This window comes from Xiphias gladius, chromosome 16, assembly GCF_016859285.1.
Source record: "Xiphias gladius isolate SHS-SW01 ecotype Sanya breed wild chromosome 16, ASM1685928v1, whole genome shotgun sequence".
Classification (NCBI taxonomy): domain Eukaryota; kingdom Metazoa; phylum Chordata; class Actinopteri; order Istiophoriformes; family Xiphiidae; genus Xiphias; species Xiphias gladius.
Window position 1 is genome coordinate 6,420,404 of NC_053415.1, and position 22,233 is coordinate 6,442,636.

The 22,233-nt window shown below is 39.1% G+C and overlaps 1 protein-coding gene across 2 annotated transcripts in view; it reads left to right on the top strand.

Annotated features, from left to right (window-relative positions):
- Positions 1-5,983: 5,983 nt before the first annotated feature.
- slc39a10 (solute carrier family 39 member 10) overlaps positions 5,984-22,233 on the top strand; it is a 31,452-nt gene continuing 15,202 nt past the window's right edge. The window contains exons 1-4 of one of the 2 annotated variants that reach the window (XM_040148812.1): positions 5,984-6,032; positions 15,659-15,738; positions 19,025-20,272; positions 21,187-21,364. In XM_040148812.1, coding sequence (XP_040004746.1) covers positions 19,046-20,272; positions 21,187-21,364 — 1,405 coding nt within the window. In that variant the 5' untranslated portion in view covers positions 5,984-6,032; positions 15,659-15,738; positions 19,025-19,045. Of the gene's footprint in view, positions 6,033-10,156; positions 10,281-15,658; positions 15,739-19,024; positions 20,273-21,186; positions 21,365-22,233 lie in introns of those variants that run through there. The other variant, XM_040148813.1, reaches the window with a different exon arrangement.

Genomic DNA, 22,233 nt, shown 5'->3' on the forward strand with positions numbered 1-22,233 from the left:
AATGTCTTTGAAGAGTTTCTCAAGATATAGAGCAGGTGATGTATATATATATATATATAAAAACACACAAATAAAACTTGCACATTGTATGAGAACAGTTTATCAATGAACCACACTAAAATAATATCTATTAACACGTTATCCTCCAAAGCCTTCATAGATTTAACACAATGATAATGCTATCAATACAATGGACACTTTATTAAATTTGTCCATTGTATTCCATTATAATGAATGATTTAGTGTATGTATTGATAGTATGCCAAAAAAAAAAGAATAGTAGGGGAATATATTTACAGAAGTAGGATAACAAGGACAGAAATGTTCTTAACACCTTCAGGGATGTTTGAATGAAATGGCTGAGGAACAGACTAGGTCAAATAGCAGGAAAAACAACAAATAGCTGGTTAGAGAAACACAGGTAGAGACTACAGTAAAGAAACAGATCAACCTCTGAAGAAGAGATGATTCCTGCATGCTCTCTGAAAGCTTGTGGTAAACTTTATCAATGCTTTTTTATATTAAGTATGACTCAAACTAATACATTTAATATGAAAGGGGTCACTCTTCTCATTCTGGACCTATTGCACAATTAGCAAGTAGCTGATGAAGAAAGACCAATATCTAGCAGCTACAGAGCCCAATATTTTCTTCAAAAGGTGGGGGAGACAAAACAAAATGGGATCAAACATTGGACTGACATTAATCAAATGGCCAGAAACAGGCGTGCAAATGAGTGCTGATGTTGCTGTAAATAGCCAGTTTTTTGGCCAAAATGTTGCCCTGGAAAATGTACAGCTGTATGCATAATTTTGAGCACACCTGGGCAAATGGTATATTTTGTTGATTTGTCAAGTGAAAAGAAGTACACAAAACCCCTGCAGGAAACGGACATTAAACTTGAGCGTCTCTTCAGATTAAAATGCACTGTAACTTTTTATTTCATGGACTTCTATCTGTGAAAGACTCTTAACTTCATTAACTCATTAGGCTTTGACTGACATGTTAAGCAGGTCAAGAATTATCATTAGGAATCGTCAGCTGATGATCAGTTCTCTGAGTTCTCAAACCTTGTGGTGACACTCAACAACCGTGGGCTCCTCTAAGCAACTGACTGAGGGTCTGAAAATTATGCTACAAAGCAGGGGAGACTATAAAAAGGTAAACTGTTCAAAATGTTGATAAGAAATGGCAGTTAAGGGGAACTGTGGAAATCAAGACAAGGAAGACCAAGAACACTTTGAGCTAAAACTGCACCTCTGCTGGGCAGAAAGGCAAAGCAGAACTGCCCTGTGACTGCAGAGGAGCTGCAGGAAGGTTTAGCTGAGACATTAGCGTCGGTTCACCGTTCCACTGTGCAGCGTTGAAGCACAAACACATGGTCCACATGGAAGAGGCATCAGAAGGAAACCTTACCTGCAACCTCATCACAAAAGTCTGAAGAATGCAACGCACCATCTAAGAGTCGTATTAGAAATAAGTGCTGTGGACAGACGATGTTAAAATTGAGTTCTTTGGACACACTCACCAAAGGTGTGTTTGGAGAAAAACAGGAGCAGCAATTGATAACGAGAACACCTTGCCAGCTGTTAAGCACTACAATAATAATGTAAGTAGAATAACAGTGCATGAGTCTCTAGCCCATGCAAATGATCATTTTTTCCAACCCATCTGTCTACAATCATGGCGTTTCAGAGCCTCAATATCTGGGCATCAGGAGATATTTAATCAAGAGATCTCCAAAGTTTACATGAGAATGAAGGGGATGAGCGCACCCAGCATGGAGCATGATGGGTGCTCCTCCCCTGCTTACATCAATTGAGGATGTGTGAGTTGGAGCTTCTAGGTATTGGTTGGCCATTAGAGTAGTATGTGTGTGCATTATAGCCTTGGCAAGTACAACAAACCTGAAGGGAAACAAGCAAATGCCTTTGCCTTTCTCCAACCTCTACCCAATTAAAGGGAATGAAAAATCCATGAGTGCTCATTAGATGGGTTTACAGGTGGCTAATGAGATGATATTTAAAACTTGTCATTTTTTTGTATCTCTCTCCCTCCCTTTCTCTCTCTCTGTCTCTCTTGGTCTCTCTCCATGTTTCTCTCTTTTTCTTTCTGTGTTTGGCTGTCCTCCAGGACGGAGCACCAGTGGGTCTACTGGGGTGCCAATATTGCTCTGTATCAGCAAAATGTCAGCCAGGAACATGCACACACACACACACACACACAGGATCTAGACAAGCCTATTACCATCAAGGAAGGATGCATTAAACATGGACCTTAATTTGACTCTGGTAATATAGGTTTATAATGGGATATGGGACTCAAATGAACTATTTGGCTTGTCTGTAATTATGCACATGAAAGCTGTTCAAGTCCTTATGGTCTCAGACTGGTGTGAAAAACTGTACTTGTTGTCCTCATTAAAAATCACCTCACCTTTTTAACCACTGAGTGATAAAAAGGGCAATTCCACCACGAGTCAATGCCTCGTCTTTCACGCCAGTCATCGCTCCGTGGGCAAAAGCTGCGTCAGGTAGATTGCCTGGGGACCATAACCACTCTAGTTGCAGTGCAGGAAATATTACCTCAGTAATCTGCAGCAAGAGGCATTTCAGCAGGAAATGGCTCCCTGTGCTGGGTTGTATATATGGCCGGGGTTGAGCCGTGCTCATAATTCAATGCGGCGGTTGGCACTTTTCATCCCCTCTCTGCTGGGGCTGGGAACTGGCTAAATGACAGTGAAAGCCACAATGGCACTTCCACCATTGCTTTACGACTGGCAGAGACCCTGGGGCACCATGACTGGGGTGCTAAGTGAGAACATGGCTGCCAATCACTTGATATTAATCTGTCTGTGATCAGGAGAGGCAGTCAACATGAGAGGGGAAATTTAGGGTGGGGAGGAGCAGGGTGGACCCAGCTGGTGCACGGCTGACAGAAATTAGCTGTGTGTCCGCCAAGAACGTGCAGGAGCCTCACACTCACTGGTACACACAAGCAAACCCACGCACACAGCCTCCTACAAACAACAATGAAGGTCAGTTGTCCACAGCCTTTTCTGTACCATACTGTGTATTATAGTAAGACATGAAATTTCAGTGCATATCACCTGATTTCTTTGAGCACTGCATAAGGTAAATAAATCTGAGACCAAGCATAAAGGTCAAATGTAAAATCAACACAGAGATAGTGAACTCCTGAGGAACTTTGTGTCAATTAAATAAATATTCTATTCATTCCAACAATGCCACAAAATAATGTTTTTACATAGACATGTTAATGTGTGCTGGTTACAAATCCAAACGTATTTTTTTACCCAGGCTGTTTCCAAATTCACTTCCTATTTACTACATAGTGCAATATATGTATCCTTCCCCATTTTATTTGAAACTATCAAAATTTCCTATTGCTGAACAGAAACGTAGCATACATGGCGTGTACAGATGTGGAAATTATAGCCATGCAACACCACAGTTCTCAGTGGTGAGAATGTTGGCTTGCTGTATCATTCCTTCACAAAAAGGACCAAACCTGTTCAGTTTTTCAGCTGGAACCCAACAGGTGCCAATGCTGCCCTGTCCCATGTCCAAACAAATGTGAGTCGTTTGTCAAAGCCAGACTCTGTAAATTTTCAAAAATACAAAGTCATTCTCAGTTCAATAGACTCTGGGTTTTTGCCTCTATAGGAAAATGTCAACAAACCATTTGGCTACTTACATTTCTGCTTGTGCTACTATTAAGAGCAACCCACTTGGTTTGCGCCACATAGCAATTTCAAAGGTTTTATTGTAAAACAAGAACTAGGGTGGACAAACACATTTTAACTCGAAGTCCACAAAGTAACTTTTTGGAGGGTTTCAACCACATTTTTTCCTGATTGCTTTAAATTTCCAGAAAAGATGTGGGTAAAAGGTCAAGAAAAACCTAGCAAATGGATTTTGAGTTGATATTTTTGTCAAAATGCAATTTCCAAGGTCAAGAATTTACTGTCACACTCAAGAATGTAATCAGTACGTAACTGACTCCAAAAGGTTCCTGGGAAAGAAGCAAAATTCATTATGTGACATTATGTTGTAATTGCCACTCCTGGCCACTTGTGGCCACTATTCTGCTAGGGGTACTTGGTCACGCGCTTTCATTCTCGCTAGGCATTTTACCCCTCTAGCTCTCACATGCACCTACCAACAATCCCAAACCACCAAAACATTTTCTCATTATTTACACCTGATACTTGGGCAATGTCTTCAGCCATGAACCGTACGAGATGAGTTGAAGTAACCAATTCTTTGCTGTCTCAGGTTTCAATGCTAGGAATATTGGTGGGCGTGAAAATGTAAGATTGATATGACCCATAACAGAAATAAATATTGCAGTAAAAGAGACAACTCACAAGAATTAATTGTGGTTTCAATTTTAAGTTTCATCTGACAAATTCCTAGCATTATCTCATATTTTTACACCTTTCAAGTTTTACATTAATTTTCATGCAATCATGGAGCTTTAACTTGTCCCGCACCAGGGCTGTGTAGCCAGGTTAATGAAAATACTGAGGTCATGAGTCCTAATTTTCACAATCCTACCCTACCAAGAAACTTTTGTCTAGTCACCAAAAGAAGTCTCTAAAATGTATTTTATTTTGTCACATTTATTTATAAATTCGACTAATCAATTGTATTTTCTGTAAATTCTATCTCACAGCATACCAAATCCATCTAGCGTATTTTAAAGAATGAACAAGTCACTATTAAATTACTTATTCACCGTAAAACCCCACCATACGTAATTTGTGTGTAGATGTAGAATGAAAACCCCCTCCCAAGGTGATTAAAGCCCCCACATCCCCAGACACAATACCAAAGACATGACCTCTGTGTCCTCAGTGGCAGCTATGACCCTGACCGGGGCATGTGCCCTCTATTTCACAATGGTAATCCAGTCAAGATTTTTGTTCATTTCTGAGCATGATAAAACTGTACTCAACTGTTAGATAAATGTATATACAAAATAATGAATAGGATACATGTTTTGATCATTAAGAACGCTCTCAAGATGTTTAACACGTGACAAACTTTAAAAAGTCAAAGTATTCAATCATGTTTTGAATAGATTTCATTCTTGTGAACATTGTAGGCCTGCTTGATAAATATACTGTTCTCTGGGCCACAAAAAAGCTGTCAAGTGTGTGCGTTAGTTCAGACCTTTGGTAGGCTTATTGAATGGGGAACTCGCATGCGTAAAAAGACATTCAGTTGATTTCAATTGCATATTCAGCTCTTCTCACCTTTCCCTGTCTGCTGGATTGCGGTGCTTATTTTTTTCCTCTGTGTCCTCTTTGTGTTTCAGTCAAACTTACCACTACTTTTCAATACACTCTGTGAAGACTTTAAGTAAGGCTTGTCATGCCCTTATTTGTGTTTTTCTATGGCACATTTTCCTCAATTTTAGGTGTGCGGTTTTGAATGAAGAACTGAACTGAACCAGACTACAATTAATTGGTCAAAAATTTTGAACTGTAGTTCTGATTTTGGGGCTACTGGTGACTGACACAAAGAAATAACCATCTTCTTTTCTTGTAGAAATGTGTATGGTACTCTGTGACAGCCAACCAAGTAAGATAATAGTTGCTAAGAAAAGGTTAGGATCCCATCTTACTGTACTCAGAAGTAATCATTCAAAGCTGTAATCATTTCCAAAACACAGAGAGGATATGGATCACAATTAGGAGTATCTGTATGATGACAGCTTTGTTCACGCTCGGGTTGTAGCAGTTATTGCTGTCTGATCATCGTTTCCTGAAGTAGTCATATGACACACCAGACAGCCTGGGGGAAAGAAACGTCAGTGCTTTCTTCAATGCACTGCGCAGATAGCGCAGACTGTTGGCCCACCGCTTCCGGGATACTGCAGAAAATTCGCAGGAGACGTTGGTGAATGGCAGGCCTTTCGTGCGTTGACGTAAACCATACGTGATTTTTTTTTTTTTTTTTTTTTGGTACCGAGCGGAGAGGAGATGCACACGGCACTCGAGTGAGGTAACTATATAAAAAAACCCATTTGTTATCATTCACTCCCACAACATGGACCCGGACGGCGTTTGCTGCGACGTGAAGATGTTACTAACCACTGTTGTGAACGTTAGTTACGGACTCTAAAACAACATATGCTAGGGTTGCTATTTGTAGGCTGAAAGCTAATTCCCTGTGACTCGTCCGCTAGCTAACGTTAGCTGATTGAATTGTTTCCTTCGATTCCAGGCTAGCGTTAGCCTGTCCGAAAGGGGCGACTCAAACCAAACAAACGGACTGGTTGGCCTTGAACTTGCGTCTCTGTCAGCTCTCAGGGGCTCGCATTGGATACGGGCGACTAGTTATGGTTATAGTAACAGTTTCATCGGTTTAAACGCTGCTGTTGCACAGGCACGTTTCTATCACGATGAAGAGCAGCAAGCTCGCTCAGTATTGCATTACGCGCACCACGTGCAGCGATGAAGCCCTCTCCGTCGATCGGAGCGATAACTCATGGGCGGCTTTGCTGCTCTGCCTCGGTAACAAACAGCGTGGCTTCAGTGGTCTTGGCGCAAGGCGGACGTATATGACCGGGTTGTTTACGAAGTTAAATTGAATTTAATAAAAAAAACAAAAAAAAACGAAAAACCTTTCTTTTTTTTCTTTTTTTCACCCATCTTATTGTACGGGCATGGCATGTGTGGGACCCTCCGCTGTGAAGTGACTGCCTTTGGTCATGTGCAAATTAGACAGTCCAATTTTCCCCTGATAAATATTCCATGGTTATATTCAAATATAGTGATCGGTATAATCAGATGAATACAGATGAGCTTAATTAAGAGTCTTGACATGCATTTATTTTCGCAGTTGCAATAAATAGCTTTCGACATTTCAAGGTTCATACAGAAATGTAGGTTTTTAAAAAATCCTCTTGTAAAATGTGCATTTATTTGATTTCATACAGTCAAGCCATTTTCATAAACCAATACATTCAACTTAAACTGTAATTTTAAAATGTCTAACTGCTGACTTGTTAGTGATGAGACATTTTCTTTTTTTGATTTGTTTTTAAGGAATCTTGAAAACAAAGTTAAACACAACTCCCATGCTCTAAAATATCCCCTCATTATTTTAGATGGTTTTCATGAACTTCATTTGGAGAAATTGGATGCAGATGTGCCAACAGGTTCACAAGACTCGGCACAGTTCACGCTTTTCTGCTCTCAATCTTTACTGTAGCATATTTCAAATAATATCTCAAAGTTTTGAGGATTGGCTCAGGTGGAAAAAATCGGCATATTGATGAGATGTGATTAGGTTTAGTTAATAAAGAGATTAATCTGAATTCAACTTGTATGTAACCCCCTGTCTACAGTATGCAGATGGTGGCTTAAGCAGTGCCTATGATTCATTAAATCATCCATCAGCCATATAAATCTCACCATATATGAGCTCCTGGTACTGAATCACATTTTAATTTTGGTAACTGTTTTGGAAATTTACTTGAAACCTATGCAGCATTTGTATGCAAGACTAGACACAACTGATTCAAAATATACACTAATTTATGTAACTTTATTTTGGTCTGGCCTAAGGAAGGCAATTAACTGCTCAACTCAGTTAACAAGCTAACTATACCTAATTTTACAAGTCATTAGCACCACACACAGAATGTGAGTGTGTTCTGCTCGTTCAGATGACAAGGTATACAAAACTGTCTTTTTGTAAAAGTCTTTTTTTTTTTGTTCACATTTAATGACGCCACACAAATAATATTGCCAGTGTGATATGGAGACACCTCACCCAGAATTATAATCATCCATGTTTTCTCTGCCTCAGATAGTATCGGATTAGTTTTCCAGTGGTTGAAGCTGCAGGGGGCACAAAGTTTCGTAAACACTTGAAAAGACCTAATTACTAACACTTACAAAGGTGGGTCATGTCAAGTAGAATGTATCCCATCCAGCAAGTTAGGGAAGAGTTCATCAAAACATAAGACAACTAACAGAACTCAAAATTATAGGTGCATTGGTTAAAAATACAGTTAATCAAAATGATTTAATAAAGCAATAAGACCAGCCTTGGCGGCCAGTTTTAATTTACAGGGCGGAACAGCCTGTTACTATCTCCTCTCTTTCGTAAACCCCAGTCAACTATTAAGGACAAAGAAATGTTATGTCCTTGGGATTAGAGAAGGTTTGACCTGAAATAACACAGATTCAATGTTGTAGTGTAAATTGTCTGTAGCAATTTAAACTGGTTGTGTCATGTATGCACAGTAACCTGTGCCTCTGTATGCACCAAGTGGATGAAAAATGCAGGTCTTATACTGTTGAACATTACACAACCTTAATTATGTTTTGAGGACGGTCTTTATGTGTGATATGGTTGGAATTCCCTTTTAAGTGTTAAGCTGCGTAACCAAACCTTATTAAGAACTGCGACGTGCCAGTACGGCTTTATAATTGCAGCATACAGCTTGAAAGTATAGTGTAAGGCTGTTATGAAGAGACTTCCATTGTGTCATTGTACATTTTTAAATTGCTCAACAGTGCAAAATGAAAAAGTGTTAGCTTTGTAATGTGGTAAACACATCCAAGTTCATAAGGTTTAAATCCCAAGGTATACAGCTGTATGACTGAGATGCAGGGCAGTCCAGGAAAACCGCATCTAGCCTCAGCAAACACAGACGGGACCTCATGAGTTCATCTTTTCTGCGTATTACAGTGCAACCAACTTGGTCTTACATTTCAAATACTCACACTATATTTAATGCTGCTGCTGAATTGTGTTTTGGTCTCAGCTTTGCAAGTAGGCTTGCTGTATGTGGACAGAAAATTTAAGCTTGTATAAGTAACTATTTACCGTAGGTTTTGCTGCTTATTTCTGGATTATGCTTGGTTACAAAGAAAGCATAAACAGTAAACACAGGATTGCAAACGTCATGTCCTAGCTTGGAGCTTTTGTTAAAACTGGATTGTATGCAGTCCAAGTTCTTTAAATTTTCTTTTGTTTAGGGTCCACTGTGGACAAAGCTACAGTATAAGGGCATTATATACAGCCACACTGACACTGAAATCAACCCTAATATCCAAGAATGACCTCCCAGACATATATGTGATCAAAAAAACTCGAAATTACCATAAAATTGCTTCTTGGTGATATTTCTTGTATATGACCGAATATTATTTACAAGCCTCTATGTTTTATCAATATGCAACTTTTCTGTGTAAGATGTGTCCTGCAATATCATTAACTAAAAATGGCCTATGGCGATTTGTCCAGTGATATTACTGTGTATCCCCTGATTCGAATCTCATGTTGTTGAAAATCTGCAGAACAGAGTGTAAAGCTTCTTAATCCTGAATGTTTGGGCCTCATTCAGCACTTTGAATAACCACATCTTTCGTTGAGCTATGCAATGCTTTTTTGCAAAAATTTGTCTCTTCATTCCATACCAGTTTCCTCAGGGTCTTACAGGTAAAAATCAGTCTGGTACAATCAGTCCCAAATTAGAGATCCACTTCACCTTCCCTTAAAAATGAAACATTTACTACATGGGAGGTAGTTAAACTTTTTTTAATGTAAACCCACCTTGAACCTTACAGTATAAACCCTCAGTGAAAGTCATTGTTGCCACCAGCTGTAGGTTTCTGATGAGAATTTTGTAAACATAGGTTTGGCTGGTCTGTTTGTTTTAGTGATCACGATGGCCACAATCTGCCTCACATGTAACACTATTCCCACACTAGAGCTATTTATGCAGCCAGGGCATTTTCAACAGTACCTTAAAGCTGTCTTCCAAGGTTTTTATTTTGTCGGTGGTTATACTGACTATCAGGTTTTTTGTAAACTTAATAGACTAGGCAAATGTGATGTTGTCATTGTGTGATGAGAATAAATGTTTGAAGACAACTAGTTTAACTGGTTTAAATAATGAACAGCCTGCTAGAGCCCTCTGACTTTGAATTTCTGAAGTAGAACCAAAACTATTGAGGCAACACGTTGCTTAATAGCAAAGTTATGACATTTCATTGTGGTAAGATGAGTAGCTGGGTCAGGTGGTTGATCCTAGACAAGACTCCATGACAGCTCAAAAATGCAGACACACACATTCCCTCCCTGTGGCTCCCCTCCTCTCTGTACAAATTAGTGAAGTCACTGGACTCAACATTCACTGAACATTCAACCTTGTACTTATGTTAGTGCTGGCGTGAACATTTTGTATTTGTATGATGTGAACTCCTGTCCTTATTGGCTTATTTCTGTCTAGAGGTAAGCGCTCTGTGTTTTGCCAAGGTGTTATTTCTTTAAGGTGCTCATTGTACTACTCAGCTGATTTATCTGTTTACTTGTCTGTGTCTACTTTAGCCTTGCGGTCTTACACTCTTTTGCACTATGATGAACATGCTTCCAGGCCACAGAGCATCACCCATGCACCTGTGTCTCATCTGGGGAATTCAGGACTATATGGCATCTTTCATCAGCAGCATTGACTGAATGACCCAGTGGCTTTAACATACAAAACCGGAACTTGATGTGTTATTTTTTGTTCTGTAAGAGGCTATCTGACTCTGTAACAAGTTCAGGAAAGTCCAGCCTGTTTTATTTGAACCTGCATGTGTCATGGTATCCCATAGCCTTATTCCATACCACAGAGGAATGTAAGGTATTTGCTGAACAATATGGCATGTCAGCATAGCACGTTTGCTATGTTAGCCTAAACAAAATTACATTACATTTACTCATTTGGCAGTTGCTTTTATCCAGAGCGACTTACAAGTGAGGGACAACACTAAAGCTTCAGTACAGTAGAAGACTTTGAAGTAAGTGCAAATTTTTAAATCCGTTCAATAAGACAAAGTGCAAGGAGTTCAGGTAAAGAAGTGCACTGAAAGTGCAACTTAGGCACGTTAGGGTGTTAGAGGTGTTACCAGAGGCGGTTTTCTTCAGGAGATTCTTGAAGACAGAGAGGTATGCCCCTACTCTGAGAACAGTTTGGACTGTGATTGTCTTGTGTGCAGGGATAGCAATGCCAGATGATGTTCCAAGGAGGAATGCAGTGGCCGAGAAGAGGCATTAGCCTGTATGATTGAGTTCAAGCAGATGGGTTCAGACCCAGAAATCACTCTATAGGATAGCATTAATGGGATAACATTAGCCTTTGTGAACGTTGTGTGTGGAGCATTGCTACAACAAATGCCATCTGTTGTAATTTGAAAACAGTAACAGTAACACTTCAGGAAATGAATTTTTTGATCGAATGTTAATATAAGATAACAATTGAAAGTCACTGAGCCTATATTCTCTGTACAAATCCGGAAACCTGTCTTTGAGGTAGATAAGCGTTTCCTCTTTTTGTTCAAAATGCTCTGTGACACTGTTTGCATTCTGGCTTTTGGTTGTCTATAACTTGTCTCTGATGATGACTCTTGGTGTGTTTTTTGTTTTTTTTTTCCACAAGTTGTGGCAGATCTGTTGCTGCACCCGCACTTGCCGCTGCCAGCACTTGTATTGTTGTTGTTGTTTCTTTCTGTGTCCTTTCCTTTGCGTTTGACATCACATGAGAACAATTAAGGTATGGTTTATTATGCTGCCCTTGTCAGTCCCAGAAGAATCGCCTCTTTATTACCCACAGCATCTACGCAACCTTCAGCACCTAGGGTACTGTAGAAAAACAAGTACCATCACATTTTCAGAATTTTGGCTTCGATGTGGTATTGTTTTTCGGGACATCCCTAGTTGGGATCTACTTATACTGAAATGCGTGCCTTCCCCTACCACCTGAGCTGGGTCTGGCTGGCTGTTAAAAGATAAAGGCTTTCTAGATTACTGTGAATATGCCAGGTACTTGAGTCAGGAGTTTTGCAGGAGACCAACCACACAGGGTATGACAAATTCCACAGAATAGCTGCTCTTGATCAGAGGATTGCTAGTTTGACCTGTCAAAATGACTACCTCGATCACTATTTGTTTCTTGATTGCCCATATTATGACAAAAGCACCGTGCCTGTAAACACACAGCACATACTTGTGCTTGTTGTGGACAGTTAAGATGAGCTGTAATGATTTCACATTTTGTCTGACAGTGTTGTAATGTCTCATTGTGCTGCCTCACAGTTGTCAAATGAATGCTTAGGTAATAGTGAAGGGTAAGATGAATATAGTTTTCAGTTATGTCTCTAGCTGTCTTCAGTGATTGTCAGGATGTCACATGTGTCACTTGAACTCAGGTGTCTCATCTCTCTCTTACTTTCCTGAGTCTCATGATATGACAGCAGATTATTGTCTTCCAAGTTTCTGACAGACCATCTGCTGTTAGTTGGGACCATGTGGCGTTTGACATCTGCACTCTCTTGTGCGCCTCAGGCCTTACTAAGAAATCCTCCACTCTGACATGTTTTTATTTTTCTGTTTCAAGAACCATTTGTGTCTTCACTCTGCGCTTAGTGCAAGCTTTTGGTCATATAGTTATATGGCTTGAGAGTTTGGGTCAAAAAGTGGAAGCTTAATAAACCATATGCACATTTTAAATGCAGTGTTTGTCTTTAAAATTGTAGTAAAATACTTTATTTGAAAGAAAATGAACAAACTAAGCAATTTATCTGAAAGTAAGTATCAAATTGTTGTCTTTCATTGCTCATGTTTTATATGCAAAGTGCAGCAGGCTTCTCAGTTTTAGCCATCATTGACCATCACTTTGGTCAGGTGAAATTACAAATGTAGCTAGTAGCACATCATATCACTTTTGGGCAAGTAGGCAACTTGCTAAAAGATTCAAATTTAAACCTAATATGCTATCTACAAGCCATTACCTTTATTTATTTTTACCTTAAAGAGCAACATAATTTTTAGTTTGAACACACTCCTTTCACTATTGGAGTAAATATGCCTATTCTTTTGTATATTGGGAGTGTGAAGTACAAGGCAATGTAAAATGGTCACTTTGCCTCTATTAGTTGAAAACCTGATTTGAGTGCTACATTTGTCTTAAAGCAGAAATGTTCATTGTTGGCTGTATTAGTTTTATGGCAAGTGAGTGTTTTTTGGGTTTTTTTTTTAAGAAATATGAACTAGATATAAACATTAGGATCAGTGGCAAAAACGAAACGCACTATTTATTTCCTACTTGTTTTATAACAGTAAACATTATCCAATTGTTTCATGAGTAACAGAATAGATTTTTTTTTCCTCATTCCTCTTTCTGTTTCCTGGCAGACACTAGCTTCATACAGACATGAGAAGGATGTGTATGGTCGTGTGAGAATCATATGAAGCAGCTTAAGGCCAAAGCCAGTTTTTTTCCTTGAGAAATAACAAGGTTCCTGCTGTCAACGACAACTTGGAAAATACATAGGAAAAAATTTTTGAGGCGAGGAGTAATGTGTAGATAAAGGTTTCAGAATTGACAGAAATAAGATTTATTTACAAGTTTTATATTGTTAAGTTTTCCAGCTCTTCAGCTTTACAATGACATAACATGTATCATGTGTTACTTGTAGCTTGCAAAATGAAACTGGAATGATTTCGAACGGCTAATAGTGATCCTTAAATAGGTTCTTCTAATTTTTTACTGTCTTTTTTTTTTTCCAAGTCTTTTATGGTGGCTACAGGGTAGTAAGAATGGTTACGGTACAGTTATCTCTTTGTAGGAAATTTTGTAAAAGATATCAATTAAAAAGAGTGTTTATAAACCTCATACACTTTGATTTATGCTTAAATTTGTCCCAAAAGTCAGGAAAAACTTTCCGCACTCTATGACAGTATCAGATATAAATTCTCAAGTTTTATCATGCTTGTCACTAGTGAAATTCTTAGAAATAAAGCTGCTGTGTGGTTAAGGTCACACTTCAAGGTTACAAATGGAAATATTCAAGAAAACTGTGCGTCTTTATACTTTTCCCCAAAACTCACACTATTGGTATAATATGATGATTCCCTGTCAAGATTTACCAGGAGCTGTCTATAGTGGAAGTGGGCCACTTGATGACCACCTCCTGTTAGATCAGGGTCACTCTTTGTACGCATCACAGCACTTTATCAGTTCAACACATCACAATGTAAGGTGACGGCAGAAAATGTGAGGTTTTTTTTTAGTTGGAAAATTATCATGGTAAACCTCAATCAACTGTAAATGCTCCACATCCAGAGGAAGGCACGAGCAGTGCTGTTGGTATTATATAAAGCATTGTGTTATTTTATTGAATGAAACTGAACAGCTGGGTTTGTATTTTATCATCAGTATCATAGTACTGACTGCATCAATTCCTGTTCTGCCAATTCCATCGAGTCCTCTGTTGTACTGTAGGGGCATTTTGAGTGTGCGGGACACAGGAGTGTCTTTTTTTTCTCCGGTAATTGCTGTTTATCAATAGGAGGCCATTTACTCTCTACTTTGGTCATTGAATGCACCTGTTAGTATTACTTCAGACTGTTTTGAAGTATTGTGGTTTACAATAGGCCCGTTTCATAGCAGACATTTTGACTTATCATAATAGGAAAAGCACAGGTGTTACTAATTTGTGTCCCAGTAAGTCATGACAGCCTGACAGTGAGCAAACATTAACAATACCAGGAGTCTAAAAACTATGGCTGTTAAAAGGAATTCAGATATCATTCCTTTTATTATCTACACCTGTTTTAATCCTACTCTGACATGTCAAAATGTCTGCCATGACAAAAGGTCTATTATGGCTTAACTGATGGCTCCAGCAGAGTGCTAACAGGACCCCCATACTGTACATAAAATCATGATTCAAAGTGTAAAGCGGATTTTAGTTCTGTTTTAATGTCGTGGATACTGTGCTTCATGCAGTTCAGTAATCACTGGACTCCACATTGCTCAACCGGGTTTCCCACTATGTATAATAGTGAAGGCCAACTGCCACACCTGAAATAAGGACTGACTCCAAGGGCTTATCACCTCTGCTGACCACTTTCCTGGGATAAACCCTACACAGTATCCACTCATGAATGAACCAAATAGCAGCACTCAACTGGGGCTTTGATGTAGTCCTTGAGATTTCGATAAGCCTGAAAAATTCTGTTTTAAAAGAGGACCAGGCCTCTACATGCAAGATTCATGCTTTTTGCTGGTGTTCCACTAGCAGCAGTAGCAACAACTCTTTTGGCCTGAATACTTCAAAATAACAACAACACCTCCACAAAGGTAATATCCTCACAAACCTTTCTGTGGAGGGTCATTTATTGACCAGTCATGGGTAGCCAATAAGTAAGCATTAGAAAATGAGTGAGCTCACTTTTACCATATTTGACACTTCATTCATATTGACTCTTGTCATCTTAATTAATTTTTTCAGGAGAGCACTTGAAGGCGCCATAGCCTGGTCTCTAGCCTTCTCACAACAGGGGGTTGCTTGATCGTATTGAAAAGTGAATGAAAGCATTGAGCATAAATACTGTAGAAGAAGTTGTACATGGAAATTAAATATCAAGTGTGGACTGCACTGATGTATATTACAGTTGCCGTGATTTCCCTGTGAAAACAAATTTTATGAATTTTATATGGTGACAGAAAAACTGTCATCTCAATAACCTCTTGTGACCACATGAGCACTGTTTCAGATAACCTTTTTTCATAATGTGTATAAAGATGAGCCTGAATTTCACTTCTCTATAAATATTTTCTAAAGTGCATGTTCCAGAAGAGTTGGAAAACCCCCTCATACAGTAGCGCCAGGACCGGGGAACAAGCAGGAGGAAAAGTATTACGGTGAGTTACCAAGTTATTAAATTTCACAGTATAATGATAGGATTATGTACTTGTCTTGTCTTGACAAATTGTGATAACATCACAACTCAGGGAAATCAGTTTAGCAAAGTGCTGTTTCCTGCATTAATATCCCTTTAACATTTGGGCTGCAGTGCATGTTGTAGTACAGCCCACTAGATTTTTTTCAATGATTATAACATTAAGTTGTAAATGTATACAGAAAAAAATTAATAGTCAGTCTCAGTTCAGAGAAACAAAATCTATGTACACTTACATTGAATTTGTAATGCTTACTTTTTAGATTGGGATTTTTGTAACACACAATTAAACTCTCATACTAAAGATTCTCTTGTTTCCCTCAAAGGCCAAAAACAGCAAAGATTCTAATGAGGAAAACACAGCATGCTCTGTTATTTCTTAAAGGGTGTGCTCATAAAATAGGTCCTGGTTTTTGCCCCAACCTATCTTCTGTGAGGTTCAAAGGTCACTGCTGTCTCGTGTTTATAAACACTGTCTTGTCGACAGCCGTGAAGTAGGCTTGTAACCACACTTAATGTGTGCAGCTTTTAGTCAGACAGCCACCATTCACTCCGTGGCCAAACTTAATTTCACACACCACTCATTCAAGGGCACACAGTGGTAAGTAGCTTCGCTTCCAGTTTCTTAAGGTAATTTTAAATGAGAATGAGGTCAGTGTTAATTAACCAGTTATTTTTGTCATGGTTTTGAAGTGTTTGTGATATTTAAGGCACTTTGAAGGTGTTGAATTGCACCACATGGTTTTGTCACCTGGATGACTCATTATTGATAAGAGTGAACACCTTGGGTCTATTGTGGCTATTTTAATTTTGTTTCATGTAATTTGTACAGAAATTTCAGTGACAGCAATAATCCTTGTCTGCATTTTGATTTTGACGAAAAAAAAAAAGCCCAATAATAACCAGTAACTAAAAATACTGATGAGAAACACTACTTTTACACAAGTTCTTGATCTAGTTATAGAGGGAGAGGTAACTATAACGAGCTAATAGCCATTAGCTGATAAGCTATTGATGTCGTCTGGTCAGTGATCAAAGCTTTGAGGAATCAACAAGGGCTTTGTCTTGGCTATGATACATTTTTAATTGTATTCTCTGTAAAATATTTTAGTGAGATGGATACAAATGGTGTATAATTAGGAATAAGAATATTTTCATCGGATACATTGTTGTAGATCGATTGTTGCTCTTTCACACTTTACCAAAAAACTGTGTAGCTACTCTATATTGTAACTTTATCACCAGTATGTTCTGCTTTAAAATGAGCTTCTCGTATAAAATTATTTAGTTATAGTTGAGTTTATTTAGTTAGTTTAGTTAGTTTGTTTTGCATTTTTTTTGCTTCCTGTGAGTATCCAAAAAGAAATCAGTGTAGTTATAGTGTTGTCTTTTTTTGTTTTTGTTTGTTGCCCCCACAAGCCTACATTGTGCAATTTATTGTTACTAGCCTTGACAGATGCGATCTTTGTTTTGAACATTTAGTCCAGTATTTGTGGTCTGCACACAACACAAATGTGATCCCTTATGTTTGTGCCTGCTATACATCCAGTAAAAACTTTGCTAACAAGCTGGCTGCCAAAGACGTGTGTGTGTGTGTGTGTGTGTGTGTGTGTGTGTGTGTGTGTGTGTGTGTGTGTGTGTGTGTGTGTGTGTGTGTGTGTGTGTGTGTGTGTGTGTGTGTGTTTGTGTTTGTGTGTGTGTGTGTGTGTGTGTGTGTGTGTGTTCAGTATTCTTTATCTGACCTCTCTTTACTCTTCTCTACCCCCACCCCTCATGCATCAACCACCCACGGCTTCACCACAGACCTTATGAGGATCATTTGACTGGAATGATATCACTGCTTCAGGCTTTTTAGAGTGGGGGAAAACAAGCAATTTGGTACACAGTTCTCACTAGAGAGTTTACTGTGCTACAGAAGGCTCCCAGATTCAGTTATTAGATCTGTTATTCTAAGCTAAAGGTACCAGCTAAGGTGGTTTGAATGTTTGTTTGTTTTTTTTTATGTGTGATGTGCAGGCTTATTATCCGAATTCTTCCAGTGTTTTTTATAATTATATGTGAACTACTGCTGATCCTTTCACAAAGTAGTGTGTCACTGTGTCAGTGCATCATTGAAAAAACCCTGATCAGACTTTTTAGGGCCGATATTGATCACTGATTTAATGACATCAGGATTTATTAATCGGATACAAGTGGTTCCTGTTGATCTTTTTTAAACAATGCTCCCACATAAGACTTCAAGTAAAAGCTTCCACTTGCCTCTTGTTTTTTACCCATAATACTTTGAGTTTTGACTCTACTCCAAATTATTATATTATTCTTCATTATTATGACTAACTTTAAAAGTGACTGTGAGAATATAGTGGTACGTTCAACAACTCTGTCCTTTTTACTCTCATTTGGGGCCAGTCCATTATTCAGTGTTACTGTTTCTTGACTTTAAGTGGAATCTCATTTAGGTGATTTAATACATTTTTTATGTTGCCAAATTCTGCCATCCAAAGAAATGATTCCAAGAAAGAAAAAAACTAACTAAATGAGTTTTGTTTCAAACATAAAGAGTTATTTTTTCTGATGCAATGCATAACAGTGGACCATAATTCCTTGCATTGGATATCAATTTGATTATTTTATCTGATGTTTCCAGACATTTACCGCATTTGGATATATATTGATATATATGAATATTGCAATATTTCAGTCCAGCTTTCAATATGCTGGTATTCTAGGCAGGTCTCCTTCCTGTGCCTGCATCACGTATTATCACAAAGCATTCTGAGTTGCCATTATAACTTAACAATCCTGCAATATAAAATTATCACAGCCAGTCTTAAAACTGGGTAAGGAGGTTTGGAGCAAGATGCAGCTGCTCAGAATGGGACTGTATTAATAAGCACATACACACATTTGAACCAAAAAAAATCTCCAAAACCCTGTTTTCATCTATAAAATAAACTTCCTGACATTCGAGGGAACCATAAAAACAATCATCCAAAAGCATGTTTCTATTTTAAAAGAATTTCAGAATTCTCTGTTACGAACCCCACCTGATGACGTCAGCACCATTTCTGAATGGCAGTCTGTAATACCACAGAATAAGTAATTTGGCATATATTGTAATATTTGGTACAAAAAGTTAGCGTAAACCTGATTACAGCATCCCAGTCATTCCCAGCAACACCAATTTCTCAACATTTAATCATCACTTTGAGGAAAAAATGATTGCTGTCCGTGTCCTGTTTTTGCAGGGGATCAGAAGTGAGGGGACAATGCGAGTCCACGTGCACACCAAGTTCTGTTTCCTGTGTGTGCTCACCTTCCTCTTCCATCAGTGCAACCACTGCCATGGAGAAGGACACAGCCATCAGCATAGTGGACATCGCCATGCTGACCACAACCACGCCCACAGCGACCTGCAGATTTCTGAAGCTCCATATGTGAGAGGAGCCACTGAGTCACCGGAGTCCAAGGGTCTGCAAGGGGATGCTCTAGAGGAGGAGCAGCGATTCTACATCCAGCAGCTGTTCAGGCGCTATGGCCAGAAGGACAGGCTAGATTTCCAGGGATTTCAGAGTCTGCTGTTTAGCTTGGGTCTGGGTGAAGTGAAGGTAGTAGGTGTGGATCATGAGGATCTGGGCCATGACCATGTAGCCCACCTCGACTTGCTGGATGTGCAGGAGGGGCTTCACTCGCATTCATCCACCACTGAAGGCCAAGATCAGGGTCATGGGCACGGGCATGGTCATCAACACGACAAGCCTGGCTCCAACCATCCACACACAGAACAAGTTCCCAAACAGTGCAACCAGCAGACTACTGCTCAAAGTCCAGCTGCTGTTGCACCTACAGGACATGACCATAATCATGATCATGATCATGACCACAATCATGGACATGATGCAGAACACAATTATGATAACACCAAGGTAAAGGATAGTGACCATAAACATTCTGATGGACATGTGCAGGACACACAAGATCATGATCATGAACATGACCATGATCACGCACATGACAAAGAGCACAAACATGAGCAGGCACAGGCGCAGCCTAACCACAAGGACCTTACTTCTCATCCTCACAGTGACCACGACCACCGTGATCATGACCATGGTGATCATGAACATGACCACGATCATGTTCGTCAAATACAGACCGGCACAGACATTCCTTTCATTAACCAGAAACAGGTGCCCTCTGCCCACTTGGAGCCGTCCCAAGTCCCTCAGGAGTTAAAATCCTCTCCTGCCCCGACAGAGAGCCGGACCAAGGAGCCCAGAAAGTCAGCACGAGTCAGAGGACAGCAAGGGCGAAACAAAACCCCTTCTCTTGTCAGACCTCCATCTGATGACCATGACCATGAACATGAACACACACATGGTCACAGTCATTCTCATAAAGATAAGAGAGAAGCACCAGGAGGGCCTGCAAGCCCCATTTTGCCAGTCCCTGTCCTGTCCAGGCATCCAGGTGGATTGTCACATCAGCATGAGGAGGTAGGACTTAAAGTAAAAGACCACTGTTATCTCATTAGGACACTTCAAGAACTTGTTTTTCTTCCATCTGTGAACAAATTCATAGAAATGTTACCTGTTGTAGGAGAAACAGCATATTTATTTTAGTTGTGTCCTCTTGATGACCAGAGTAGTAATATAAACACTACTTGGCAATAGCTTAGCTATCTGATATTTCCCATAAATACTTACCACTTAGGTCAAATTTAAAGGAAGGTTTGTTTGCATACACAGCGTCTTTCTCATTACTAATATTTCTTGTAAAGTTATTTTTAATATTTTGCGTTTCCTAAGAAGTAGCCTTTTAGAAATCTGTCTTGATGGTCACCAATGAAGCCATGCCTTAAAAGAATTCTTAGAGTTTTTGTCATCACTAATGATACGTACCTTGAAGTGCTTTTGACCAAGTGATGCTGGCCTTAAAACTAAAACACTATGAAATCTTCGGCTTTGCTTTAGGAAAACACCATGAAATCTTCGGCTTTGCTTTAGGACCAACTTGGTTTAACAGTAAAAATATAGTCAGAAATCTTGAGCTGTACCTTTTTAAAGTGATACTTAGCAAAAAATCTGCCCTTTAACTTGTCAAACAATCATCCCTCGCAGGGGTAAAATGTGGCTGTAAAAAAAAAAAAAAAAAAAATTCTGTTTGCAGCTGTGGTCAGCTTTTGGTAGTAGTAGAAGTGGAAAAAAGTATCAAAACTAACAGTGAAACTTTTTAGCCCTTTTTACTGTATGTATGTCAGTATGTTCCAAGCAGTCATCAATTGAAAGATACATTTTGTATAGGGTATCGCTTTAAACAGTATTTGACAATTTGGGTGTATTATTTAAATTGTTTAACAGCCATTGGTGTCTTCCCGTCATGCTTACTTTCCTACTATTTCCTTCTCCAGTGTTTGAACCTGACTCAGCTCCTCACCTACTATGGCCTGAGTCCCGAATCACTCATCTCCCCCAGCCAGTTCACCTACCTGTGTCCTGCCCTGCTCTACCAGATAGATAGTCGCGTATGCATCCGCCATTACCACCAGATGGATGTTAAGCAGGAATCCTTGGAGCCCATCAGTTCCGGTAAGAGTTAAGTATTTTATCGATCCAGTCCATTTTAACTGGAAAGACTTGGAATATAGAAAGCATCAAACAATCATTTCTGTTTCAACCTAAACGCCGCTAAGAGCCCAGTCTAAAGTACTTGAACCTCACTTAGGGTCCAGACCCAAATAAGGCTATGGCCAGCGGACAAATTAAAAAAAAAAAAAAAACACTCTCTGTCTGGTAAATTGTTATTTTGGGTCTTGTTTTTCTGTAAGACAGGTTTTACAGTGAGGGCAGGAAATAACATCCCTAACCTCATTATGCATGTTAGGGGTTTGAGGTTTTCCCATATTGAAGAAAAAAAGTAAAGCTTTTGACGTAACCAGCGCACTGCAAAGAGGTAATATCCTGACAAAAGAAGGCCTTTGTGGTGTTCTTTAAAAGCATGTTAACATCACTCACGGTCTCAGTTCATCTCTAGCAGCATTTTTTCAAGTGATGTTTGTGCCCATTTTTGTGTTGTTTTTCACGCTTTTTTTGACTATCAGAAAAAATGTAGGTAGGATGTCTTACATTTAGATTGGAGAACTAAACAACATCATGGCATGTAGGAGATTTCAGATTTTTTACACTTCATGTTGATTTTAAAAATCAGTAGCTCGCACTAGAGCAACGCAGCAATCATGTGATGCTTAGATATTGGCAGTGTTCAGTCTTGTAAAATTGCATGATCTTAACAACGTTATTTTGATGACTTTATTTCCACTAAGGTTAAAGGGTACTTTTACTTGATCCAATCATTACATTATTTGGATCACAATCCACCCAGCATGTTAGTTCAGCCAATCAGTGTTTTGTAGTCAAAACCTAAAAATACAGTGATATCATCATGACTGTGAGCTTAC